Source organism: Cornus florida, unplaced genomic scaffold (genome assembly GCF_030987335.1).
Source record: "Cornus florida cultivar Cherokee Brave unplaced genomic scaffold, ASM3098733v1 CherokeeBrave_3.0.0_Hap2_Chr08, whole genome shotgun sequence".
NCBI lineage: Eukaryota > Viridiplantae > Streptophyta > Magnoliopsida > Cornales > Cornaceae > Cornus > Cornus florida.
This window is the reverse complement of record NW_026775578.1, coordinates 7,327,574-7,349,635: the sequence shown is the minus strand read 5'-3', so window position 1 is coordinate 7,349,635 and position 22,062 is coordinate 7,327,574. Positions and strand designations below refer to the sequence as shown.

General features: G+C 35.3%; 2 protein-coding genes across 3 annotated transcripts; one reads left to right on the top strand and one right to left on the bottom strand.

Moving 5' to 3' along the window:
- The first annotated feature begins 783 nt into the window (after nt 1-783).
- On the top strand, nt 784-9,072 carry LOC132269148 (uncharacterized). 2 transcript variants are annotated; one of them, XM_059770226.1, is made up of 13 exons: nt 784-1,024; nt 1,122-1,824; nt 2,605-2,689; nt 2,805-2,894; nt 3,257-3,328; nt 3,847-3,891; nt 3,983-4,072; nt 6,327-6,457; nt 6,836-6,917; nt 6,992-7,039; nt 7,469-7,541; nt 7,676-7,779; nt 8,457-9,072. In XM_059770226.1, the coding sequence occupies exons 1-13, from the start codon at nt 856-858 to the stop codon at nt 8,568-8,570; spliced, it is 1,806 nt and encodes a 601-aa protein (XP_059626209.1). In that variant the 5' UTR covers nt 784-855; the 3' UTR covers nt 8,571-9,072. The 2 variants fall into 2 exon arrangements, with proteins under 2 accessions (XP_059626209.1, XP_059626208.1); XM_059770225.1 differs by having other exon boundaries at nt 3,257-3,330; nt 3,807-3,891.
- A 509-nt stretch (nt 9,073-9,581) lies between these two features.
- Nucleotides 9,582-21,684, bottom strand: LOC132269150 (uncharacterized). Its single transcript, XM_059770231.1, has 6 exons — nt 21,392-21,684; nt 15,882-15,943; nt 15,471-15,751; nt 13,307-13,378; nt 13,139-13,201; nt 9,582-10,063 (listed from the first exon to the last, which is right to left on the bottom strand). The coding sequence occupies exons 1-6, from the start codon at nt 21,496-21,498 to the stop codon at nt 10,019-10,021; spliced, it is 630 nt and encodes a 209-aa protein (XP_059626214.1). The 5' UTR covers nt 21,499-21,684; the 3' UTR covers nt 9,582-10,018.
- Between the last annotated feature and the right edge of the window lie 378 nt (nt 21,685-22,062).

Below are 22,062 nucleotides of genomic sequence, written 5' to 3'. Positions count from 1 at the left end.
ATTAAAAGTAATAAAACCATTGTACCTTCAATTAATTAATCTAGAGAATTATTATTTTTCTAATTGTTTTTTGGATTCGGTTAGCTAATTCATTTTTATAGATTAAAAAACCCAAAAGAAAAACTCACTTATTATAGGTGGAGTCAACTTGAAGCCTTGAAATCATTACTTTGATTAATTAATAATAAATTGTGACAACTTGATAGAATGTTAAAATTTAACAAATTTTTTAAATTTAATTTTCTTCCTTCAAAATTTGTTAATAAAGAATATGCAACTAAAAATTTCCTTCTCCTTGTAATTATTTTATCTTCAGATTTTATTTGTTTTCATATATATTTATTAGGCAAATTACATTGACTTTCTTTGATATTTGGACAAATTACATTAAGATGGACCGGCCTTTATTATGAATAGTTTATACCATTATTACATTTTGGTCTTTCAACTCACTATCTTGCAACATTATTAGTGACATGTTAGTTGGAATTTTTTTTAGTCATGGTTATATGACTCCACATAATTTCTTGACTCCGTCCCTATTTTTTGGTAATTTTTTTTAATTTTTTTTAAAAAAATTTATTAGTATTGTTGTTTTTGTTCGTGTTATTTAATTGGGGGATGCACATGTAATTTATGAAACTGAAGGGAAATTTATTGGAGTTGTGTCGTGTGTACTTCTGCTTGTTTAAATTGAAGTGGTAATAATATCAATGTTATTTCTAAAATTATAGGAAAAACTCTTTTCTTTAGGATATAATTGTAATTATTTTATTTTATTTTTGACAGACCTCTGGTTCTGTTGCATACAAGAGCCTCCAAAAGAGCTCCACCGAAGCTCGAACTGCTTCTGCGATGGCTGAAATCTCAGAAACTTCGCAAGACGCTTCCGACAAGAAGAAGTCGGAAATATCTGAAAAATCAGAGTCCGCTTCCGACTTCGACCCCAAAACCATGCGAAAGACCAAACCTGGATTGAAGCGCCTCGTCCTAACTATAACTCTTTTCTTCTCTTTCCTCTTAGGTCTCTCTCTATCTATGCATACATACATATATATATTATGTATATCATTTTGTTGTTGCTAATCTATGTTGTGATTTGGTGGTTCGATTCTTGACAGGTTTGCCATTCTTGCTGAAATCCATAGAGATCTACCGATCACCTCTCCCATTTCGCGACATCGATTCACTATCAACATCCATCGAATCGAATCCATTGCTATTCCCTTGTCAATTCCAAGCAGTATTTGTAGATTTCGATCATAGAACTTCCACTAAGTTAAACGCAGAAGAATTAGGGTTTTCAATTCTTGATCACATGCGAAGATTCACTGGCGACGAAACTGTTTGTGGTACTTGCGGTAACAATTACAGTGTCTCGGTGACCCTAGACTCCAGTACTAGTTGTATTCGCAACCAAAATGTTGATTCTGCATGCTCTTGGAAATGTGGCGCATTGAATGAATTTAAAGTACATAGTGATTTGAAGGATGATGAGGTTCTTGATGAATATTTAGAGTCTGTTTTGGGGGAAGGTGAAGATTGTTCGGGTTTAGGTGGCAAGGTTTATACTGTGGTGGTGGTGAATCGGGATGATGAGGTTAAGGCTGTGGTTGGGAAGCATCGGCATGCTTGGATTGTTGGAAAGGTTTCGGAGGTTGATGTGGTAGAGAGGATTGCTGAGATTTTTGTTAAGATCTTTGTGAATGGTGGGAAAGAAGAAGGGGCAATTCATGGGGAGTTTATGCCTGTGGGTGCTGATGGGAGGCTTGTTCTTTCTTTCAATTTGTTGAATGCTGATCCCAGCGATTGGATTTATGTCTGGTATGCAGTTTAACTATCTCTTCCTTATTTACTTGAAGCGCATTTGATGACCATATTGACAATTTTAAATTTATCATTATAAATTGGAGTATATAAATATGGATATATTCATTTGGCGTCTTTTTTAATACAGATAGTTTTTAGATATCATAATGCAGCACAGTGACAAGTAGCAGCAACAATATATGATCATGATAATTTTTACTTCCAAAATGAAAAAAGAAGAGAAGAATTGTTTGACAAAAGATATAATAATGATATATTTGTTGTGAGGTTTGGAAGAACTTGGAAATTGCTAGGTTTGGCTTAAATTTGGAGGAAACTTTTACGCCTACCATCTAATTGGTTGCTAGAAGTAGTAGGCCTGAAGGAAGAAAAGAGAACAAGTTTTGAAATCCTATAATACTATTGTTTTTATTTTCAAAACGAAAGTCACCTCAACACCAATTATATGCTTTAGGCTTGCCTGGTGAGGTTTTTGTTTTCTTACGTCACAAATGATAAAATTCTAAGATATGAATTATTATGACCATGCAGACTCTGTCTGCTCAGCAAAACCTTAGACTGTGTCCTCATAAAACTGTTGTAATACATCTTACATAAAATCTGAGTTCCTCAGCTATTTTTGGAGCTGTTGAAATTGTATTAGTAAACATTGACGAGGCTGGTCCCTGGGATGGTAGGACACTCGCTCAAACATGTGAATGTGTATTCTTGATTGTTTAACCATGCAAGCATGCACACACACATTGTCCATCTAACACTCTCTTGTTCCTGCAGGGATTTTCAAATGATAGATGAGATTCTGTTGTCTCCTATTATTGAGGCTTTGGGAGCTGTGGCAAATATAAGTGTGGAAAGTCAGGTATTCCGTAGCTCTCTTTAGGAGATGCTTATTGCAATTTCTTTCAAGTTTTGAAAAATTTAGGTTATTATTCTATCCTTCAGTTACATATTATAAAATTATTTTGCATGTGCAGGTTTTGTACCACACTCCGAAGTCCTCATTTTCTTATTGGGATGACAAACACGAAAGCTTCGTTTTTAGTACAAAAGATCTGCCTTTCTTTGTATGCTCATTGAACCACTCTTATTAACTGGAGTTTAAAAAGAATTTTAGTAGTTACATCTTTTAAATCTAGTATGCCTTAATGCGATTGCACCTCAATTTATACAAAACTAATACCATCCAGTGTTGATGGCTATATCTTATTATTTGGTACGAGCTACACAAAAGGATCATATTTATCATGCATTTCATTTTTTTGGAAACATTTTTTTGGTGGTGTCTTCCACTGAATGACACTATTAGATAGTTTCTTTCATCTCTTACGTTACATCTATTAAGGAATTGAATTTGATGTATTCCATAAATGCTAGTGGCTTCGCGCGTTGAATATATTTCACTAGTGTCATTGTTTAATTTCTGTAGGTAAATTCAAATGAGTGGCACTTGGATACTTCCATTGCAGCAGGCGGGCGGTCAAAGATTTTGCAAGTTGTGGTGTATATTCTTCTCCTCAAGATCTCTCTTTGTTAGAGTTTTTTCTCTAAAAAAATTACAATCGCTTTGCTCCATTTCATAATTTAATTACCACTAAGTTTAGATACAATTAATATCTTATCAATTAGTTGATATATCACCATCAGCATAATACTTTATGATTTTTACTAAATAGAACTTTTATATCTTTGTATAAAAATAAAGTTGATTATAATTATTGATGAGTCCCTTGAATGATTGTACTTTCGGGATGGAGATGTTCAAGGCTGTTTGGAAAGAAATTTAGTTTTGTATCATAAATACTTTAAGAAAGATGTAATCCCAAGAGTTGTCATAGTTCTCTGTCATCCATTTGAATTCTTTTCTTAAATTTGGTCATTTTGGTGATTGATTTGTCGCTAATACTAGCATAAAATCTATGTAATTGGCAATAACTACTATTTAATGCTCGATACAAAAATGTTCTCTATATTGCCAGATACGTACCATCTGAAAAGGAGTGCCCGCTTCTTTTACAGCTTCCAAATGGAGAGGTTTCCAAGACAAATGGTTTTATTTCTCCGGTGAATTATCTTGCCTTCATCATCTCCCAACCTGTTTGTCTGTTCTTGTAAATTTATATGGCACAACTTAATTAAGTTCGTCACATTGCAGATGTGGGGAGGTGTTATTGTTTGGAATCCCCCAGGCTGTTTGAGGGACTCAGAAAGTATGCGTCCTCTCAGGCGTAAAATTCCCCCTCAGGTTAGAAACCCATGTGTACATTTATCCAACTTTTATGTATTCTAACATATAGTTACTTATAAAAAAAAAACATATAGTTACTGAGAAATGAATGCAATTTTAAAACTAATTAGTGTGCTAGGGCTTTTATGTCCTTTCCTCGCATTCAGTATGCATCTTCAGTAACTTTAAAATTACTTCATACTTCTCCAGTAACGATAACATTCTAGTTGATTGATAGCACTCTAGTTGGGGTTATACATTTTGTGTCTCTCTTCTTCAATGTAAAATGTTTTGCGGCAAAAAAAAGATTCCCTGTAATCTCTTTCATTTGGAAAACAATGATCTTCCTCCACACATTTGGTTATGCTACAAAATTTTTAAAAACTGATTTTATGTATACGTTTCCAGGTACTTTTTAAGTGTATGTACGTTAGCATCCCTCTGTATATGCATGCGTATATATATGAATGAGCATGCTTATAGGTGCATACGTAGGTATTGTATAGACACTCATGTATAAGTTGTATCGTGTATATACGGGCAGACAAAATTATATAGTTACATACATGCATGCGTATACATGTTATCTATATGCATGTGTAAATGCACACATATAGCCTGGCATTTGCATGCATCTTATGTATAGAAAGGTGTGCATATGTGCTTCTATATGAGTGCATATATGTATTTGTGCTCCTATAGGTGTGTATATATCAGATAAAGGAAATATTAATGTGCACAATGAGACACACTCGTCAAAAAGAGGTGCACAATGTGGCTTATATATAGGCATGTGTATAACAGAGTATCTATCTGCAGACATATATAAATTAACAACTTGAACATGCACATACGTATGTACATATATAGAGTGTACAATACATGCTAAAAGAGGGTGCATAACAGAGTATATATCTGCAGACATATATAAATTAACAACTTGAACATGCACCGATGATGCACATACATCTGTACATATATAGAGTGTACAATACATGCTAAAAGAGGGTGCATAAACATGCTCATTAGGTATGTAAATGTGTGTGTAGGCATCTATGCATGTGTATATAGACTTTATTCTTTGGGCAGTGAGGCCCGAGTATTTAGTAAAAGAAGATTAGGGGGAAAAACTTTTAATCCACAAAGCATCATGTAAGGTATTTTTGTTTTTCCAAAAGAACTTGGAAATCATTATACAACCAACCAAATGCCTAAATTTTTTCAGCAAGTACTTTATGTCGAAGAAAGTGGAGCTGTAATGTTTTAAGCTTGCAGTTTCTACTTAACTTGTAATAAGGAATTCTGAGGCTTAGTTGGAAATATTTAAGAACACAACCAGAAAAAGTAGTTGGCTGTAAGCAGGCCAATACGCCCAACACTAGAATTTTGCTGAAATTTTCCAGTTGTGTCCCAACTCCCAAGGCAGTATTATAATTATATTCTAATGGTTAGGTTTCTAACTGCTGGCTAGAACTGCTTTAATTTCTTTAAAACAAGATTAAAGGCTAAATACCCAAAGTTGAAGTTCTAATCGAAATCAAAGAAGGCCTCTAAACAGCTATGGGATGTAATACTAGTGGATTAATTAAAAGCAGTTTTCTTTCTGATTGATAGGAGATGAGCTTGAAACTGGATCAATGTGAAAGTTTATTGGAAGGATGAAGTATGAAAGGAGAATCTGGTTGCTGCTCTCGTTTGATTCTTATTTCTAATACCTGGTTCCATTTCTAAATCCATAGATTAACCCTTTTGTGATTCAAATTACATTTAGAAAAGCTACTTTGGAATCGGATTCGCTTCGTTTAATTATTATTATTTATTTTTAAGACCGGTGGTTTTTTTATCCCATCAGGTTTTTAAGCATATGAATATTTTCAGTAGGAGCATTAATGGATGCAGTTTGCTAATTAAGAAGCACACGGTGATAAGAGTTACTTCTAGTAATTGATTATTTCTTAACCTGAAGAACAGAAAACACAAAGGTGGATATGTTGGAGGAATGAACATGTTTTTTATCTTGTAATTTTTACTGCTATCAATATACCATCTTTAATTCAGTGTAATTGTTCTCTTTTCCCTCCTTTTTACTTAAAATTCATTGCACACCATCAGGTTTACAGTTATTTTATTTTGTGACATCATGTATTTGCTAGACTTAATAATTTGTATTCAATTGTTCTCAACTTGAAATGGCTAGAAATCCATGTGGTATTATAGCAAATGGCTTCTAATTCATTTTTCACATGATTGATGCTTTACCATTCTGATACAGGACCTTCAGAATATTTTTGAAGTTTTTATGGGGCAGTTACGACAACTTTTTGGTCTTAAATCTGACAACCTTTATGTTGGTGCATCCGGCACATCCATCATTTTAGCCAGTGAAAGAGGCTTTACAGAATGGTAAGGCAATGTTCCATTATGATGCATTCAGATTTTTGGGGTTAAATAACTGTCTGAAATGCTTCATAAGAGATTTCATCCTTTTGGTTAGATGAAATTTGTTAAGCAAATATTAACCTGACCTATTAGAAGCTAAAGCCATGATTTTATTCAGATTGCCACAAAGGATTGCAATTTAGTTGGTTTTGTCACACGATTTTTGCCATTTGTTATATAATGATCTTGTAGTAGCGAGTTTTAGTTAATTAAAAAGCATAGGAATTTTGTTGAATATATTGTCCTTGGTAATAATATGTAGCTTTATATGATCTCCTTAACTGGTATATTCTTGTGCGATCATTCAGTCGGTCTGTATTTTTTCTGTTGCATCCTTTGTAGGGAATTGGATGTGTTATCGCGGCAGCATACTTGTTTTAACCTTGTTTCATGTGCTACCACCCTTGGATCACTTTCTCGACTGGTATTTCCTCGTTTCTTAATTTGTTCATAGATTTAACTTTGAGTTTGTGGATTGTGACAAAGTCCTCCATGCAGGTCCAATCACTTCCAAGGATGATTATCATGGATGAGATAGGAAAACAGGTGAGTAGTCAAGATTCACTTGTTGATTGATCATCTGTATTTTTCTACAGCTGCAATTTTCCAACTGCCATAATGAAAGTTTTGGCACCTGCCCTGAATTCAAGGACGGTTGTTGGGGTTCATTGCATCCATGCATGATTAAGAATATCTCGCCGCCTTTATAAATTATTAAAACAAGACAAAGAAAAGGAAAAAAAAAAAAAAAAAAAAAAAACACTTCCCTTGAACATGGATTGTATCTGGATTGAGTAAACTGTTCTACTTCTAATTGTGTTCGATAGTGTTGTTTTTTTTTTGTTTTTTGTTTTTTTTTTTTCCATTTTAGATTGCTAGCTAAAAATTTATTCATCTGAAAACAAGTGCTTTTAATTTTGGATACAGTAGTAGCATTAGCTGCAATTTTAACATTGTGGTTATTTCTCTGTGCAGGTAAGGTATTCTCTCCAGGATGCAAAATTAGCTCAAAGTAATGCGTCTCTTGGAATGTTGGATGCTTCGGCTGGTATGTTCCACTCCTACAATCCTACTTGTAGGGTGTACTTTCAATTTGCACGTGGCTTCAATTATGAATCTTTTGGCCGCGTTCCGTATGGCAGATAAATGCTAACAAATAGATTGCTTTATTTTATTGTGTAGTGTCCTCAAGGCAAGCTAGATCATTGGCAGAGGATGCCTTTTTTCACCCATCCATAATGTCTGTTAGCTACTTCTCAGTTGAGCATTGCTTTGCTGTCTACTCGGTTAGTTACATAACACTCAGACGTGTCTATCTTGATTCAGAGAAAGATGTTTATTTTGTAAAGTAAAGTACGTGGAGCTAGACTGGCAGACCAAATTTCTGACTACTTTATAGGGCGACCCATTGAAAATCTTATCATAAAAACGAGAAATTTGTCAACCTAAATGATCAAAGGATGATCTGAAAAGGGGTCCATTTGCTGTGATACTTGTATGTTTCAATATGAACTATTTTGCACATAAACAAACATGTCCTGTGAAAAAAATAATAGATGATTATTAGTAGATAAATTAATAAACATGCCTATAACTATGTTACATAGACCTTTCAAAATAGGTGAAGTGTCCCGGTCAGACATGTAATACTAGGGCATAGAGATTAGAGATGGGATATGTGTCCGACACTTTTGGTAAAACATGCACTTAAAAATATATATATATATCTAGTGTATTAATTCTAAATAAAATTATGGCTTTGAAAATAGTGAAACGCTAACATTGAATCGTAAGTTACATAAAAATATCGTTTTACTCTAAACAATAAAAGTAATATGAATATTTACTAGTGTTCACATGCCCTGTTTGGGGATTTGATGCACTTCTGCATAATTGCACCTGACATGTGATGACAATTTGATGTAATTGAATAATTCTCACTAACATGTCTTCAATTTTACAGCCATTCTTTCTACCAGTTTCATTGCACGTCCTTCTTGCAACTGCGAAAGAATGGAAAAGGTACAAGCAAGAAAGGAGTAAGTATCTAGCATGGAAAGCCAAAGCTAGAATCTGAATATTTCATAAATTATGTTGACATCAAGCAAGGCTGTGATATGTGGAGTGAGAGATGTTGATGTCAAATAGGCACGTTAACCATTGCGACATAGGGGTATAAGCTTCTGGTGCTGCTATTTGAAAGATATGATTCAGTGTCATCTCTTACCATCTCTCAGATCCAAAGATAATGCTGGCCGTTATGATTAGAATTACTGACAGATGTTGCCACTGTATTTTACTTTAGAGTGGTGAAAAGGTTGGTGAACATTTGGATTTTATGTGAGCTGTTGGTTTGTTGTGAATGTAAAAACGCACCATGTCCGTTGGATCTTGTTTGTTACTTGGTTCAATGGTAAGAGATCCATCGGAGGATGAGAATTTGTGCGCTGCTACATGCATATCTACGGTATACAATTTTCAAGAAGTCCTATAGCAACTGTATGCATATGTATTGATAGACTCGTGACTAATGTAATGCCAATTTTTGAAGTTGGAATGCAGAATTTTATGAGAAGAAATTTTGCCTAAAACAAATTTCGGTTAAATAGGTAGCTAAACTTGACTGCCACTATCAATAAAACTAGTATTACTCCTCTGGGAGTATTCTTTTTAGTCATAAACTCTTTTATCAAAATAATAATAATAATAATAATAAAAAAAAAAAACTTTTAGTGAGGGGCTCAAGTGGTTAGAAGCTTGGATTTGTCTTCGGAAGCATCAGTTTAAGATCGCTAATTAGTGTCCTCGGAATTAGCGGGCGAAGCCTGAATATCCCATTTCCGAAAGAAAAAAACAAGAAAAAAGAGATCATTCCGAAAAAATTAGCACCTTGTATATTTAAAAAACAGTAACATTCAATAAATCATTTCATTAGCTGTGGTTTTGGCTAACCAACTTGGCAATTGGCTAACATTTTCACAACTCTGTCAAACCATTCTCGACTTGATAATAAAACATATAGATAACACGATTTAAATAAGAGACATTTTCCATCTCAAGGGGCCTCTAAATGTCAAAAAGCATGAGGTGATGAAAATCTTAAATACGATGTTGCTCATTTTTAACAGGTGTTCATGTACATGGTACGAATGAATGTGGGTGGCACTAAATAGACTTAACGCCACTACCTCATGAACACTCACCACCGCAAATAGGGCACTAAATAGACTTAACGCCACTACTTCATAAACACTCGTCACTTCCTCCAATGTTGAAAAAAGCTCTCAAATGACTCGGAGAAACAACTTGATAAAATAAAGCATAAAACTCGTTAAATTTAAGTTGCTCTCAATCTTCTAGCTGATTGAAGCCATTTTCAGCAATACAATTGACAATTTCAGTCCCGAAAAGTTACATGCAGACACTTCGTACCAATTAAAACACAGGCCTGCTGATTTGTCGGATGTTAGACCAAAACATTGATATCCAGGCAAACAATCTAATGACCTGGTCCACTTCCAAATGTCAAACTTTTGACTCCAATGCCAACCGTATCTTCTTTCTTGGACCCTGAAACGCAAGGTGAGCCAAAAAGCTTAACATCAAATGTCAGCAAGGACAATAGAAAATGTGCATCTTTAAATGGTGTTTAGCATAAAGATCAATCTTGAAAATTCCTCATAGCAGCTATTAATGCTGATAAAAGTAAAATGCAATCCTTTGCAAAAATTACCAGACCAATTTTTTTTTGGCCATCGTCTTGAACGAGATTACAACTACAAGAGGTTAGAACACATTTATCCTGTAGGTTCTACGCACTACTATATGTACAAGTATATGATTCTAAATCTTTAATTAAAGAGGGTGAGTAGAGCAAATTCAGTGTCTGGCAAGATACCATGGTTTCTTAATAAAGGCGCTCGTGTGAAATAACTTTCAATATTACCAGGGAGCCTAAGAATCTCTAGTACAAAATAACTTGGCTAATACAAGCTTCATGGTAACAGTATTCCTAATCCAGTCCACCATGCCCCCAGCAAAATCAATCTCCAAAATCCCCCCCACACCAGATAGGCCACTAGCTCCAAATATCCTAAAAGTTGGTCTTTGGTGGGTAGGAGACTTTTTCACTCTCTTCCCCATCTCTTTTCTTTAACCCATAACTCCTGCAGTCTCCATTTTCAATCAATCTTAAATCTCCTCTCAAACAATGGATTTTCTGGACTCCCAACCTAAACAAATCCAATAATAAAATTTGGAGGTCATTTATCTCTTATACTTAACCAAGACCTTATATATTTCGAGCAATATCATTTTTTGATAAGTATATCTTAAGAGACTTTCATTGAGAGTCCATGGTTGAAATTCTATTCTTGTAACCAATACTATGTTTCTTCTCTCTTGTTGTAACCCATGAAGTTGAAGCCCTCAGATTTTAATAGTTGCTCCAGATAGGATTAATAATTGAAATTGTTGGACGAAAGAATATATAACCTTAGATCTCTCCTCTAATATTTACCATGTACAGACTGGCTGAGGAGATCACAGACAGCCTTTCCTTTCCCTGTGCTGATGCGAGCAAGTTTGGTTTTCCAACCAAAATCAGGCCAATGTCAACAAGTTTGGTCCTACCAAGATAGAAACTACTCTACAGATGTGTGACCCTCGCAGTCATTTAAAATGATTTAGAATGAAACACACAATATTTTATAATGAGTAGACCTTGCTTAACAAGGTTCAAAAAAATTTTGGTTCACTTTGCCTCAAGCAACCCACATTGACATTGCCTTAATATTTATGAATCACTCTGAAATACATCATGCAAGATTGCAAATGTATTTCAGCTCATACTACAAACCCATGTATCTCTGTCTATTTGAAACGCCCCTTATTTTTTGAGCTCAATGATGAAAACTCCTCTTCAGTTAATCAAAAGGGTATTGAGGGCTGTAATGGAAAGAAAAATTTGTAGCCCGTTCTATTATTAGACTGTAAGAGTAGCTTTGTAGCCAATCATATGAAAATGTGATTTTTCTTGTATGTTCAATAAGTCCATAAATTTTCCTAAAACCTTGCAGATTCTTCACTTGCTTAAGAAGATTATGCCCATGGTTCGAAGTTGTGGCTGAGACCACGATGATTAGTCCAAGACATCTTGGTCTCGTAAGGTTTGATCAGGAGACGTGGTACAAACATCTAAGGGTTCGGACATCGCCTTGTTAGGCATGGTGAGACATCTCGTGCACCACTGTCCCGTGACATCATGCAGGACATCTCGAGATGCCGTGATGATTAGTCTGACACATCATCTCGCCATCAGCCTGCAAAAACAGAGCTTTTGGCACTCTTTTGCAACTCAATCTTGCACTTTCTAAGCACATCCCACTTACCAGTCAAGTCTTTATCCTTCACTCTTAGGCCAACAAACAACACTCATGTCTCTCCTCCTTCATTCTCAAGCCATAAAACATATCAAACCACTTAATACCTGAGGTTTCTCTAAAACAATAAAATAGTATTTGCCTGATTTCAAATTTCAATTTAACTAAGTATCATTTTCAAATAGTAGTATTGTCTTTGTACATCTATATGTTATATCTTTGATCTATGAGTATCTATGCATTTTTTTAATTTAATTATATTTTATAAAAAATAATCAGTATACTACAATTCTGTAAATTCCTTGCAGATCTATATTGTTAAGGAAAAAACAGAATCAAAGCCCTAGGCTAGATTATAATTTATTTACAATGAGCAATTATTTTGAATTTTGTATACATTTCTCGTGCAATTATTTTGAACTTTTTATACTTATCTTCTTTTCTTTTCTTTTTTTAATTCAATAAAATTTATAAGTTACTAAACTAACAACTATATTCACAAATATAATATATATTCAACTACTTAATAAATCAAAGTAAACAACATCTTTTTATTGTTTATTCATTAAATGTTTATTTTGTTATATTGTAGTTGACAAATTCAGTAGTGGTTGTATGATCATTTAGACAATGTTACATGTACCAGATGGTGTATTTTGTTTATTTGCTTGATCCATTTTATTACTACAAATTCTTAAAATTTTCATTTTCTTTAAAGAAATTTCTACAGCAACACATATAGCTTATTTTTAGACAATTTTCAATAACAATCCACGACACTGCAACCAAGTTGTTTTGGGATCCCTCAAGTCAGTCACTAATACCGTGACTTTAGATCATGCTCATGCCTCACAAGATAATCAAAAGAATTCCTAAACCTGTGCCTTTTGAGCAGACTTCTTGGCCATAAGAGAGAGGAAATTTAAGGGAATGCTCAAGCGAGAATTTAGTGCCAGATAGTCTTTCTTATTTATTTAATTTTTTTTTTTTTTTTGGCTGCTTTGTCTGCATTCCTATTCTTTTTGTTTTTTATAGGATGGCCTACTCCTTGTATCTCTTCTATTCCCTTTTCATCAAAGTGTATATATATACATATATTTTTCATAAATAGATAAGAAAAAATGATAAAAACATTAGATGTGTTAAAAGTAATAAATCCTATATCAGAAAGTCCTCAAATCAACTAGCTAAGCAATATATATACTCAAGGCATAATGGTAAAATAGAAACTATACAAACGGCAGACTGAGTTTAGTTAAGATACCATTGGTATTCCTATGGCTTTGAGATCCTCATCACTCATGTGTATAAGGGCGTCCATATCAACCTGCAGAAGCAGCATTAAGTGTCAAAGTTGAAAGTAGTGATGGAATTTCTTAATGTAATGCTTAAAACTTACTATAAATACATGAAAGCGATAAAACTCTCTTACTTCCTCGGCTTGAAATGTAATTGCGTATTTTTCAAGACCCAGGGACTGCAGGAAACCGTCCACCGATTCAGCCTGCACCAAATATATATCACTTAGAAATAGGAAAACTGCCCAGTATCTGTATTTGGTCCCCAATCCCCATTATTGATATTTAAATTCATTTTTTCTTTTTTTTTAAATAAGTAAAATTGTATTAGAAAGCGTTCAAAAGAGGAACACATCCCAAGAGCTATACAAGAACCAAGAGCAAAAAAAGAAAGCCCAAGGATCCAAAGACCCCAAAAAGTCCAAAAACTCCTCAACAGAAGAACAATCTCTCCCCATACCCCAACTAAAAAGAGAGCAAATAATAGAATACTTAAGAGCCCCAATGGGTAACTCCTCCCCAACAAAGGATCTTCTATTGCGTTCTTTTCAGAGACACCACCAAATGCAGAGGGGAGTCGCCCTCCAGCAGTCGCGAACTCGAGCCCCCACCCTTTGTCCCCTCCAAATATCGATAAGACCTTGTGAGGTCCAAGGCATAACCCACTGAACGCCAAAAAGACCCAACATAAGGCTCCAACAGTCATGGGCCACTAAGCAGTGCAAGAGAAGGTGGTCCACAGACTCTCCATCAGTCATACACAGACAACACCGATTAACAATGACATGTCTCCTCTTCCTCAAATTGTCCAGAGTCGGGATCTTGCACCAATCAGCAGTCTAAGCAAAAAAAAGCCACCCTAAGAGGAGCCTTCGAATGCCAAACCGTTTTCCATGGATAAGAGGGGGCCTGAAAACCGGAAAGACAGAAGAAGAAAGACCGGACCTGAAAAGTCCCCTGCGAAGAGGGCACCCAAGTCAAAAGGTCCGCCCCAGTGCCATCCACCTCCTGTCGATATAAAAGGTCCAAGAAGGCAGTGACATCATCCAGCTCCTAATCCTGAAAAGCTCACCGGAACCGAACATCCCAAGATAACCTACCTCTATCAAGGCGATAGCAGTCGGCAACCAAAGCATGGCAATCCACAACAATCCTGAACAACCTTGGAAACCGTCGACACAATGACCGTTCCTCGCACCAAGGATCCTCCCAAAACCGGACACTCCGACCTTCCCGGACTCTGAATCTAATATGCTTAGAAAACTCATCCCAACCCTTCCCAATAGACTGCCACACACCCACACCGATACAGCTAAGATGATGTTAAGAATATACACACACCCCACCCAAAAAAGGGCAAAAAAAAAAAAAAATCCACAACTTCACTGAAAAATATATATATATATATATATTTTGATAAGTAACTGAAAAAAAAATTAATTGGCAACCTTCCAAGAGGGTGGTTCAACCTTTCAAACAGAACAAATAGACACAAGTTTAGATCATTGGTAAAACTGCTAATAAATGGACCATCTCCAGTGAACGCAAGTTTCAACGCAAAAAAATAAAGTGGTCATCTAAGTACATGATCAACGTATAATGACTAAAAAATCTTCCCTTCCAGAAGCTCAACTATTAAATACATTTGCAAATTAGCATAAATAAAGAAATTCAATCTAAATCTATATTGCACGAAAATAATAAAAACCAAAAGAAAAAGAAAAGAATAATAAAAAGAAACTGTTAACTTGAATCGCATTCTTGTCGCCAGCCACGCAAGTTTCAGTACCCGTTGGAATGCTTGTGTTTGTATTACACAACAGAAAAATAAAAAGAACAAAAACTCTTCTATAATTGCAAAACCGCATCTAATATTCATAGACACCTAAAGGATCTCAAACAAGACACTGTATTATCAACCCCCTCCCTTCAGGCGTAAAAACAGCAAATAGAACAAAAATATTGGTGCTGATTAGGACATAATAAGTCCATCACTGGCAGTTGAAGTATTAGATATAACACTGGAAATCCTTTGTAGTATGAAGAATATAAACAAACACATATCATATAAATCATGTGGCACTGCATACGAAGTTTCCAACCACGTGTGGTTACTAAAATAATAATTAAAATTTTATTTATTTTACATCTGAAAAATGTGTGCATAATATAACAGTTTGAATCTAGATATATACCTAAAAATGCACCGGTAACAACTTAGAACCTTATTCTTCATAAAAGTGATAAAATGCAAGGGCAGAGTAATATTTTAAAAGAAGAAAACGGTAAGATTTGTGCCTTTTGCTGAGTCTTTTTTCTAGAAACCGAGCTGGCAACTCCTTTGGTCTCAGGCACAGGGGCGTCAACAACAACACTTTTCTTAGCTGGTTTACTGCCCTCAAGTACTAATTTTGGCTTTGGAGGATTAGTGTTCACAGGCTTTGAATGCATGCTACCAGAGAGCTTTTCACGCAAATCCTTTACACCTCCTGAAAAAGATCCCTTTCCACTTTGAGTTGCTTGTTGGAGATTTTTTCTCTGAAGCTTCAAACGAAGATCTTTGGGACCAACTCTGCGATCTTTACAAGACAGCAACATAAAATCAAAAAATCTATGTACAGAAAGCTGCTATATCTCAAACAGTTCATACCTGAAACAAGTAAGCTGCAGCTTTTAGATGAACACAACTACATCTCAAACAATTCATACCTGAAACTTGAGGTTCATCATTGTAGAGATCGTGTTCCCACTTGTCATCATCCTGCCTCTGCCTGCAAAAGAAATGGCATTGATTCAAATAAAATATTTTAATTTGACAAACCAAATAGAAGGCTTTATGGCTCAATAACTATGGCACTCTCTACCTTACAAATGAATAAATAAATGAAAGGGCAAATTTTTGTAAACCCCCAATACTATCAAAAAGTGATCATAAAACCCCAACCAGTTTTATAAAACCCCCAATAATATAATAAAGTTATCATTTTACCCTGACTCTGTTAATTGGGGCCGTTAACCCAGCACGTGGTTAACAATTGCTTTGACAATTTGACTTTTTTGACGAAAATACCCCTGCTATAACATGTGCCAAACAAGTGATGTGTATTTAAATCTGTTATACCGAAAATACCCCCAACTATGTTATAGTAAAAACCCACCAAAGTTAACTTCACGTTTTACCAAAGTTAACTTCACTACGAATTTACCGGTTTTTAAATTTCAATCATCGTCCTCTTCGCTCTCTCCCGGAGCTATTGCCGGAAATACGATTGCATCTGTTGTATTCATTGTGTGTTTATCTGGGTTTTACTGATTTTGGCGAAAGACTACGAAAGAAGAAGAGGATGAGATTGAAGATTGGGAGCTCGAATACTGGCCGCACAGATATTCATACGAAGAGCTCAGTGAGGCCACCAATGGTTTCTCCAAAGATGAGCTTCTCGGGACTGGTGGGTTCGGCAAAGTATACAAAGCTACACTACCCAACAACACAGTCGTCGCCGTGAAGTGCGTGAACCACGATTCGAAGCAGGGTTTGAGAGAATTCATGGCGGAGATTTCGAGTATGGGTCGTCTTCAACACAAGAACTTGGTTCAAATGCGAGGTTGGTGTCAAAAGGGTAACGAATTGATGCTTGTGTTCGATTATATGCCGAATGGTAGCCTGAATCGATGGATATTCGACAAACCCAAGACGCTTTTGGGTTGGGATGATCGGAGAAAAATCCTCGCCGACGTTGCAGAGGGCTTGAACCATCTCCACCATGGTTGGGACCAAGTGGTGATTCACAGAGACATTAAGTCGAGCAACATTTTGTTGGGGTCTGACATGAGAGGTCGATTGGGTGATTTTGGTCTAGCGAAGTTGTATACGCAAGGGGAGGTGCCGAACACGACGAGAGTGGTGGGGACTTTGGGATATTTGGCGCCGGAGCAAAAATATACAGAAATTTGCCCTAAAGGATGAGAAATTATTGTATAAGGCAGCACCACTCCAAGTCACAGTCGCCATCGTCGGCGAGCCATCTCAGGTAATTGCAGATTCCCTCCCCGTTCCAGTTCACCGTACTCCAAATTCTCCCATTTGACGGCAAACCAAGCAATCTTCGAAGCCACCTACAGAGCGATGAAGATTCACATCGTCAATTTTGGGATTGGGCGATGGCGGACCTAGACTACGAAGCCAATGATCAGCGTTGAACAGAGATCGGCGTTGGTGACAATAGGGGAAGACTCCAGTGAAGGCGACAATGGTTCATACAATAATTTGTCCTAAAGGATAGTATTGGCACTAAACGTGGTCGTTTTGACCTAAAGGATAGTATTGTAATTTCAAAAATATGATTTTTTAGTTTTTTAAATAAAAGGAAATATAATAAGGGTAATTTAGTCATTTCATATACCCTTAATGCCCAATTGACAGAGTTAGGGTAAAATGATAACTTTATTATATTATTGGGGGTTTTTAAAACTGGTTGGGGTTTTTTGATCACTTTTTGATAGTATTGGGGGTTTACAGAAATTTGCCCTAAATGAAATTGGTGGAAGGGAAAAGTGCATCTATAGCATTGTCATCGCTAAATGCCCTATAGCTTTATAACTCAATCCACATTTAACCATATATCTCAAATAAAAATGTCATGCTTTTATTAGGATGCAAAATGCAAAACATATGATACATAAATGAGAACCCACATGTGCAATTATTTTGGGGCCTTTGGGCAATTCATAAAAATAAAAAATAAAAAAATAAATTTAAGTATATATATATATATTTCTTTAGGGAATCATAAGTATTCATACAAAAAAAAGGTATCAAAAGGTTTCCAGTTGGACATCTTTTAGATAGTCTTAAACTTTATTTCTGTTCCATTTGAATTTCAATCCCCTTCTGACCATATATATATACACAAACATGGAGGCAAAGGTAGGCTATGGCCAGGGCCACCCCAAAAAATTTTGAAATTTTAATTCATGCCCCCCGAAAATAGTGATTTTGTAAACAAACCTAACTTGCGCTCTCTGAATAGTGAGTTTGAAAAAAATATATATCTTTTACCACTCAAAACTTACAAAAAAATTCAACTCGAACATTTTTAGCCTTTCATTTGAAACAAAGATATAATTCATTATCATGGTAGTCTTTGCTGCAACATATCAATACTTCATTTACATTTACATACACACAAGTACAAACTATATTATATGAATTCAAGAGAGAGCGAAAAAAATTACACTAACATCCCTTCATATAAAAATAAATAAAGGGTAGTTTACACAAACCTCCCCTATGGTTTGCCATAATTACAGGAACCTCCCCTTCTGTTTGGGAAATTACTCGGACCTTCCTTACTTTTGAAAATATCCTACACGGACCTCCCTTATATGTGATGGACCATTAAATACACTAACAGACCTGTCAAAATTACTGAAATACCCTCTCTTTGGCATTTGAAATTGCTAAACTTCCCCCATAAGTTATTGGGTAGGCATGACATCAGCTTAAGTTTTCCATTAATTTAATTAATTTACCATTCCCTTTATATAGAAATACAGATTTACGTTCCTCATTCAAGAAACAACTGGATCTGTTTTCTTCAATCAGTAGATTTCTTCCGGTTTTGTTGATTTTGTTTACTTTTCAAACTTCTCTTCCATTATTATGAGTTCGATTCATTCATTTTCAAGATAATTGGAGATAGGGTTCCCCACTATGTAATGAGTTTAACTAAATAATTTGCTATGTTACATGGATTAGTTTAAATAAGTCAGGTATAGGCATTCTGTGATTCTAAGTGGGTTCATAGTCTTCCCTCAGACCCATTAGCAACATCATCATCACAAATGCTGCTGTTGTCTTCTGCACAGAGAAGGCTTAATACCGCACAATCAAAACTGGGTGCCATTGCAACACCTCAAAACTCTCTCTCTCTCTAAATTCGTGTGCTGCTTTCTCTGTGTTTTAATAATACATCTCATAAAATGGAAAAAGAGAACATGGGTTTCTTTCAACTGGTTGTTTTAGATAACAAATAGATGAAAAAATAGCGATTTCTGTGTAAAAAGAATTAATTGAGAAACAAAGAGTGAAAAGGAAAATACCTACAGGTGATGTTTCACATACGAGAGGTCCGGAATTATCTTTACTTTACTCTCATGGGGCTGCTGCACCTACCTGGGGTTTATATACTAATATTTGGAAGTTGATTATGAATCAAACCAAATTTTGTGGAAAATCTCATCTATCAGGCCTTTACATAAGAGTTTATCTGAGTGGTAAGCAGGCAAAAGACATCTATTATTTGACTTCCGATCAAATTGAGAAGGAACTGTGGCAATTAATAAATGAAGGCCCAATCCCCATCCCTGCTTGTTCAATCAACGACAAACTATGCAACGATTCATCTATTGAGCATTCAGCTTGCTTCTAAAACCACATGGACCCGTCTCGCTCTGTAACAGAAACGTTGCTGATAAAGCCGAAAGAGGGCAAAATTCCGCCATTGATGAACAGAGCTATATATATATATATATATATATATATATATATATATATAATATCAGGTATATATATATCTTTTAGATATAATATGAAATTATATAGATAAGGGTATTTTAGGAATTTTAGAAAAAATAGTAGATGACGTCATCAATTTCCATTGTTGACTGGCGTTGACCGTAACGGAAGGGAGATCCGTGTAGGATATTTTCAAAAGTAGGGGAGGTCCAAGTAATTTCCCAAACAGGAGGGGAGGTCCTGTAATTATGGCACATCGGGAAGGTTTGTGTAAATTATCCATAAATAAATAAATACAGGAATTTTCCCTAATAGACATTCTTTAATTGGAAGTTTACAAGAAAAACATCTAGAAATATATGCTAATGTTTTATTGAGCGACCGAGAGCACTGGAAAAAAGAGAAAACTAAGTGTTGTGGAACCAAGAAGACAAGATTGCCAACAACGTCATATACGCCAATATTTTTAGTTGTCTAATTATAGGAATATGATGACATTATGACTGCATTGGGCACATAGAGAAAAGTCGTTGCCAAGAAAGATAAGTTTCTTTCACTTCAAAGTTTGACCTTAAATGGAATTATGAAACCAATTCATTTTAGTTGTATCAAACACATTTAATTGAGAATCACTCAATTTATTCAGTTTAAGTACTTAATTGGGTTATCAAACAACACTTAGACAATTCTCTAAGCTTATCCCTTCTTGATGAGAGTAGCCCTGTTTTCCCATATTAAAGTTGTCATAACTTTAGGTTGTCAGAAAGAAAAGCTTCACTTCACAATAGTATAATCAAGCTGTGCTGCGTGCCTTCATTTGTGCAACATTGATGCTCAAGTATGAGTAGTGTTGGGATAAGGGTCTAGATATTTCGGAATCTCAAATTTTCATCTCTCATTGGAATGAGGCAGCAATTTTTTTATTTTTGTTTACGAGTGTCAAAAGAAATACTATAGGATGTAAATTAGTGCAAAATTGTGAGTAACACTCTCTTCCATATAATAGTCTAAGCCTGGGGAAATTGCAAAATTACGGTTATTGTGCATGCATGAGAATGTGTACAAATGAGAAGAAAGAAAGGAGGATAAGAAGAATGAAACAATAAACTGAGTTGTACATTCTAGATTACCCCATTGGAGTAATGCACTTGACCACGAAGCAGGTGAAAAATAAATTTCTCCTAACATCAGCACCCAGTACATCTATTTCCCCAAACTAGTCAAATCAAGCCCCATATTGCAAATTAGGGAGCGGGTTTGATAAAATTTATAAATCACAACAAAGAGCTGACTTGCATCATTCACACCGAATTATGAACAAATAAATTCTCAAAAGTCTATAAAACTTTGCTATCTATCCCCACCCACAAAACCAACCACAAAACTTAGCTGTTTCCACAAAATAAATAACTCAAAACCAACGTTCATAATTTGGTAAATATTCAATATATAAATGCAACACAGTCCAGAAAGGAAAGAGAGATAGACTGATTTCAAATTCAAAAAAACATAATAGAAGTTTAACCTACAGTCCAGAATAAGCAATCAATACTCAAAAAGATCACCGCATGCAGCAAAGAAACGAAACTAATCGAATCATTAAAATCAAGTTAGCACATTCCTATACAGACAATGAGAGCGAAAGAAGTCTAGAAAACATTCAAAACACCACACCAACAAAGAGTAGAGAGAGAAAGCCAACCTCTTGCGGACGATTTGCCTTCGGCGTCCGGAATCGTCTACGCTGCTGCCATTAAGGCGATCCTTTATTGACGTCTTCGCTGCAGCTTCCACTCGATCAGCATACATGGTATTATTATTACACAATCCAAACAATCACCACGCTTTCGCAGTTTGAAACCCTAACCCTAATCCAAAAAGTAAACTTAATTAAATTTAAGAATCGATTTCTATAGAGAGAGAGAGGAAGTTGTTGGATATTTTCCGACGACGAATTTATGAAGAAAGAAAGCAAGGTACATCAAGAGTTATAAACTTACAATTCACTGATTAAACGATTTGGGCATTTTCTTGAAAACGGGTGGCACCGTGATATTTGAATGTCCTTAACCCATCCACCCATAGACCCGACCCGTTCTCTGAATCCTAGACACCTGCTTCTTCTTTTTTTCGTTTTCTTTTTTTCAGCCAAATCAGACGAAAATAAAAGAAAGTTGACGAATGGAAATAAAATATTGCATTTGGTATATATTTTAAAGAAAAAGAAAGAAAATGGAAGGATTCAAATTAGGCTGATGTGTTGGTTTTGTTACCATTCAAAAAAACAAAAAATGGAACAAAGCAGAATGGGAGTATAAATTTTGTAATAAAATTATATTAATTCAAAAAATTTTACCAGGACAATATATATAT

Coding starts and splice junctions, on each gene's coding strand:
- LOC132269148 (XM_059770225.1), top strand. CDS start 856: ATGGCTGAAATCTCAGAAACTTCGCAAGACGCTTCCGACAAGAAGAAG. Junction 2,895..3,256: donor CAAAAGATCTGCCTTTCTTT/GTATGCTCATTG, acceptor TAATTTCTGTAG/GTAAATTCAAATGAGTGGCA. Junction 3,331..3,806: donor AAGATTTTGCAAGTTGTGGT/GTATATTCTTCT, acceptor CTATATTGCCAG/ATACGTACCATCTGAAAAGG.
- LOC132269150 (XM_059770231.1), bottom strand. CDS start 21,498: ATGTATGCTGATCGAGTGGAAGCTGCAGCGAAGACGTCAATAAAGGAT. Junction 13,379..15,470: donor GAAAAAAGACTCAGCAAAAG/GCACAAATCTTA, acceptor TATTTGGTGCAG/GCTGAATCGGTGGACGGTTT. Junction 13,202..13,306: donor TTACATTTCAAGCCGAGGAA/GTAAGAGAGTTT, acceptor CTGCTTCTGCAG/GTTGATATGGACGCCCTTAT.